Source organism: Triticum aestivum, chromosome 7A, assembly GCF_018294505.1.
Source record: "Triticum aestivum cultivar Chinese Spring chromosome 7A, IWGSC CS RefSeq v2.1, whole genome shotgun sequence".
Taxonomy (NCBI): domain Eukaryota; kingdom Viridiplantae; phylum Streptophyta; class Magnoliopsida; order Poales; family Poaceae; genus Triticum; species Triticum aestivum.
In genome coordinates, this window is record NC_057812.1 from 468,603,574 (window position 1) to 468,609,421 (window position 5,848).

The following is a 5,848-nucleotide window of genomic DNA, read 5'->3' on the forward strand; positions in this document are numbered from 1 at the left end:
AAACTGTTCTTGTAATTTTAAAAATTATTTTAAAAATATTCATATAATTTATAAAATTGTCAATAGATTAGCATTCACATGTTGTAAGATTTTTTATCTAACTAAAAAGTTCCGTATTGTAGGAAAATGTTCGTATAATTTAAACGCGTCTTTGCATTTTTAAAAGTATTAATTTATTTTGTGAAAACTTTAATATCTGGAAATTATTTCTTCAAAATAAAATAAAAATAAAAATGAAAAGGAAAATCAATTAAACATGAAAAAAGGCAGAAAAAAATGACTCCGGATAGTGGTAAGTTCTTCCTTGTACAGATGGTTGAGAGAAGGAGGTGTCTTCTCTGAGCCTGTGTTGGATACATCGACTGATCAAGACACCTCAAGACCACGAGAAGTAGAAATAGTGAGAGGACCGCTTACAAGGAATGCTGTGATAAGCTGGAAAGAAGGCTAAGATATTGGTGAAAAGGGTTTCCATGAAATGGTAAGCAAAAGAGATTAATCCTACACAAACACGAGGGTTGGGAATAAGATTTTTTTAACTACTATATAGGTTTGGGAATAAGTTTTTCTTTTTTGAGCGGTGGTTTGGGAATAAGTTTTTCCTTTTTGAGAATTGGTTTGGGAATAAGTGAGTGTCAGAAAAACGAAAATCGCCCAGCGCCGGGCCAGCCCGCTCACACGCGCGTCGCATTTGCGCATCCACGCAGCAAACCCCACGATGGGCCGAGAGTTGCAGTCCCTGAGTCCCAGCCCAATTGGAAGAGGCAAATCGACTCGGCCTCTTCTTCCTCGCGATAAAAATCCATCCCCACCACGAACAGACAACAACAATAAGATTTCCCCAAACGAACAAAAAGAAAACTCTCGGGCGGCGCGAGGCGTCACGAATCGAATCGAATCGAGCTCGAGCCGGAGGAGAGCGTCGGAGGCGGCGGGCATGGAGGATCTCAGCGTCGAGGAGCTCGCCTCCAATCTCTCCACCTACAAGGACCAGCTCCGCGAGGTCTCTCCCCCTCCCCCCATCCCCCCCTCGCGTCCAATCCTCGGTAGTAATTCGTTGTGCTGCGGCGATTCCTCCATCAGTTCTGGTTTCCCCACCTAGGTGCTGCGCGTTATTAGGGCCACAATAATTTGTGCGCAGCTACGTGCTTTGTTTCTGTGCTTTGGATGCTGTGTGTTCAGAGATTAGGTTTCGGATGTGCGTCCGATTCTAGGGTTTCGAGAGGCCTAAGTGAAAAGTCCAGGACCTTACAATTGATTAAACCTTTGATTAAATAGTAGAGCAGCCGTAATAACCTGCTCTTATCACTATTTCCCCAGCTAAAAGAGTTATCATTTTCATTATGTTAAAGGGACGCCGGGTATTGGAACAATCTGTGGAAATCTGCCTGCTCATGTCAGCGATAGATAGCTAAATTAGTTTGAACTGCAGAGTTAAAAAATCCTAAGGTAAGTGTTGGATTCTGAGACTTCTTAGAAATACATATTGGACAACACTGGATTGACACATTATGTAGCTTGATTGGTTCCCATGAATTCTATACTAGGGCTGTATTGTGTTGGTGCTGCTTGGTGGAGCAAAATGTTTCGATGTCCATCGCCCATTTGATCCTGCATTTTGTTGAATTTACATATGTGCAGAAGACAGAACAGTCCACTGGTTCACAAATCAGAGCATGCAACTTTTTATGTTCATGTGGTTAACGCTTTGTAAAGTGCACATGGTGGTTGAATTTTGTCTCGAGACTTGTTGATGTATTTGTTCCAAGTTTGGTCCCTTGTTGCAGTCATTGTTTCGCGCTAGATTCTACTCACTCTTTTTAATATTTTGTCCATGTCTTTCTGTTTTAGAGGAGTGATTTACATTGAAAATTGATTAAATGATCTTCTATAAACAAATATGACATCTGCTCTGATCTATCCGGACCATAGTAGCGGGAAACGGGGAACGGTAGGCCGTCCCTCGATCCCGATTCATCGACCCGGAATCGGATTCGGGAACGAGGTCAGATTCGGTACGATTCGATGAAGATTCGGCGTTCCCGCAGCCTGCTCCTCGATTCAGGTTCCAGGATCCAACAGCCAAAACGTGAGGCATAATTTACTCACGCCGTCGTTTCTTTTCTCAAGGACTCCTCGTTCTTCCTCAAGTCCATTAATTACAAGGGATCCATTAACAGCAAGGAATGCTGACCGTCAGGGAGTCGTCGTTCTTCAGGAACTGTGTTCCTCGACCCATGATACCGTCCCGGGTTCATCGTACCCAAACGGATTGGATCGCGTCCCCGCTATAAAAAATTCGTTCGAGAGATGTATACCCTCGTTGTATCCTATTTTTTTTAGCCACCGACTCTCGTCCCTCGTCCCCGTTCCTTGTTCCCATCGTACCGGAAACATGGCAACTATGATCCGGACACTAGCCAAGGTGTTCAACTGGTGACCAGTTAATCGTTTATCAGGGTAGATCTTGCACTATTGCACATGGCAGGTCAACTGCTATTGAAATTCCTTTTTTTTTCTTACTGCAGTTTCGTGCTATTTCCTTTTACTTTTACCTATTACAAATCTCATTTGTTGTGAAGCTTTTGAGCAACCATTCATTTACATTGTGGGTAATCTTTTGTCGTCCAATTGTAGGTTAGGAAGTTCATCAAGGAGAAAAAAGATGACGCTGGAATTTCTGAATATGTTGATATGGAAAAGGAGCTTCAAGAGGTGAGTTATCCTGCATTTTTTATTATGCTGCTGTGTGTTGATATCAGCTAATCATCAGATGCCTTTTCTTTTACTTTGTTGCTAGTATGAGTAAACTGTTTGTAACAAAAGGATGTTTGCTTTCTTTTTTGTAATTTGGGGCCTATGCTATCAATCCCTTTCTCTTCTTTGTTACAAGGAGCCATGCCCGGCAAGCTATCATGAAAAGGCAGCTTGGAACAGTGGATTTGTTTTTGGGCCATTTAGATTTTATTGTAATCTTGAAAGGTGAGAAGGTAGATTATGTCAATGGTAGGGACCATCTGAGCAACCATATATAACTTATGAACACTAAATATAAAATTTCATAGCTTCAAAGTTGCCCATTACCCTTTATCTTGATTGGTTGCAGGTTTGTGTCTCATGGTAGAGTACCTCCTTCAGATTTTGGGTGTCGATGCTGCTGTTCTGAGTGAATCACAAAATTTGGACAGTTTAAATGATAGCAGGAGTCTAGTTTTGTTAATTGCGCTAATGTATTTCTCTGCAACAACTGCAGGTTATTACATTAACCGAAGAGCTTTTGGCAACTGCAAATCCAAGTGAGAGTGCGCAGAATGATGTAGGTCTATCACCGCCAAATTATTCTGCTGGAGTGCACTCAGAGGTACTCGTAGTTTTGTTTTACATATGGATTGCTCACCTGGAAGTTACAAGTGCACTTCTGTTCATCATAACCGTTTCATACCACTAACATACTTTATCTGTTTTTAGGCACTGGATGACCTCTCACAATCCCATGAAAAATTTGCAGTTGGTACCAAAGTGCAAGCTGTGTATAGTGAAGATGGGGAGTGGTAAGACCTGTTGAGATATATGTGTATGTTGCAATTGTACATTCTTCTGTTTATTTTTGCATATATAGTCTGTTTGCAATTTGTTTGATCAGCTAAATTGTTAGGTACAATGCGACAATTGAAGGTCTGACACCAATTGGTTATTTTGTAAGTTATGAAGGCTGGGGAAACAAGGAAGAGGTATGCTAATTGTTGGTCATATGGCTTAAGTCTCTGTCTTTGACAGCTTCATTGGTTTGAGGTCATTCATGTAATACTTTTGTCATCGGGATGCAATTTGCATATTCATAAAATTTGACGGAGTACATATATGTTATGACCATGATGTTTTGCCCTGCTTCTGAAGTTGTTGAGTTGTCAAGTAATGCATCGTCATATATGCTTTTCATCTGCAGCGAAAAGAATTTTTAATGGCATTTGGCTGTATCTGCCATCCTGTTTATTTTCCCATTGTAATGTTTATTCCTGTTTAGCATCCTTAACGTACAAAGGAATTCACCGACTTAAATAACCTTTGCCTGTAGTGTTTTGTCTTTTGTTGGACCAAACTGGCACCCATAATTTCTGAAATTCCACTTGGCATGTGAATATGTTAGTATAATATAAATAAATAGAATGCTGGCTTCAGTTTACATACCAGTCTTTTTAGTTGTCGCTTCAGTTTACATATCAGTTTTTACTTCAATATAATAGTGTGTGCAAACTTTTTTTTTGCCTTATACAGGTGGACCCTGCTAATGTCAGGGCACTTGACGTGGAAGCTGCTGATGCTTTAGGACTAGCTGAAAAAGAAGCTGAAGCGACAAAAATGGCATTAAAGAGAAAAGTTGAACAAGCAGCAACATCTGACTATCAGATTCGTAGCTTACCCACAAAACTTAAGATCGATCCAAATGATCCAGAAGATGTGGTAAGTGAATTGGTCTTTTGTTCAATATATTTACAATTGCAAAGTTAGCCTTGAATACCTCCCATGTGCCACCATTCATCATATTACTTCTGCCTTTAAAGGAACAAAGTTGACTGATCCTCACTTTTGAGGATTGAATGCATTTGTTACAAACAAGTATGTACATTCATGTCCATGAACACCCCAGGTATAGCTTTATGACAAACCTCAGGGCTTCCACATTATGTCTAGTGGTGTTCTTCTTGCCCCATTTTAATTAGCGGCTCATTTGTACTTCCATTTATAGAATCCTTCTGATCTTGCAAACAAGCATGCCTTGTAATTTTTTATAGCTGCATCAAATGGGTCATGTGTTCTGACTGGCTTTTGTGTCTGCAGAAAGCTGCAAAGCGTAAGAAGATCCATGCTTTCAAGTCAAAAGCCCGCTTTGAGCAACTAGATTTCGCACAGAATAAGCGGCAAAATGCATGGCAACAGTTCCAGACTACCAAAGGAAAGGCTAAGAAGGTAACATCTCTATTCCTAGCCGCTAGAAGGCAGTGGGACTTCCTCACTATTTGGCTAAAACTATCTCCAGAAGAGCTTGCAAGCCCTTATACGAGTATTTGGCTAGAGCAGTCTAATGACACCCTAACTGGCCTATCTACAATTGCTTCCTTTTGTCGATCGGACTGTTCACTTAGACTTCGATTTTTTTTGTTCTGTTTGCTTTCAGGTGGGATTCTTTTCGGGTCGCAAGAAGGAGAGCATCTTCAAGTCACCGGAAGATCACAGAGGTAAGGTGGGGGTCACTGGTAGCGGGAAAGGCCTGACTGACTTCCAGAGGAGGGAGAAGCACCTTCATCTCAAGGATGGTTCTTCTGGGGATGCAGTGGACTATGAGGAATAAATCTGGTTTCACAAAGTTGCCATGTCCGGCACTTTATTGCCGGACTGGGCCTCTGTCAGAGCTTGTACTCCGTAATTTGTATGCTGAACTTGTTGAAAGCTAGAAATCACATATAGATATTAACATTGTCTTACTCAATGTTTAGTCTCAATTTTGTGGAAGTCATGTTTTCACTGCCCGAGTTTTACACCACAGTTTCATCAAGTTTTTTCTCTGCATCATTTGTGGGAGTTCAATACAAGTACTTGGCAGAAAAAGGTGTTGAGGCCGTGTACACTGAACCAGACTCTTCTTGCCGTTGAAATGCTGCTTCTGAACATTCATCATACCAGACTTGGGAGGTGTCTTGTCTTAATTTCTTCACCCCCCGCGGCCCACACACGCAAAAAAGGAGGCTGATTTTTCTTACAGCATTTTGTTGTCCTTATAGAAGTCCTAGTGGCAATTTTTTAGAGATTTGGTCACATCTTCTTTGAAACAAAACAATTGTCAGGAGAA

At 41.0% G+C, this 5,848-nt stretch overlaps 1 protein-coding gene across 1 annotated transcript; it reads left to right on the forward strand.

Moving 5' to 3' along the window:
• The first annotated feature begins 796 nt into the window (after positions 1–796).
• LOC123147611 (survival of motor neuron-related-splicing factor 30) lies at positions 797–5,511 on the forward strand. The gene is made up of 8 exons (XM_044566875.1): positions 797–1,003; positions 2,638–2,715; positions 3,254–3,361; positions 3,469–3,551; positions 3,656–3,731; positions 4,276–4,461; positions 4,840–4,968; positions 5,177–5,511. Exons 1-8 carry the CDS (start codon positions 938–940, stop codon positions 5,348–5,350), a joined length of 900 nt encoding a protein of 299 aa, XP_044422810.1. The 5' UTR covers positions 797–937; the 3' UTR covers positions 5,351–5,511.
• The last annotated feature ends 337 nt before the right edge of the window (positions 5,512–5,848 follow it).

Excerpts from the sequence above, each read along its gene's own strand:
- LOC123147611 (XM_044566875.1), top strand. The coding sequence starts at position 938 with ATGGAGGATCTCAGCGTCGAGGAGCTCGCCTCCAATCTCTCCACCTAC. Across the intron at positions 3,552-3,655 it reads TATAGTGAAGATGGGGAGTG|GTACAATGCGACAATTGAAG; the intron begins GTAAGACCTGTT and ends CTAAATTGTTAG. Across the intron at positions 4,969-5,176 it reads CCAAAGGAAAGGCTAAGAAG|GTGGGATTCTTTTCGGGTCG; the intron begins GTAACATCTCTA and ends GTTTGCTTTCAG.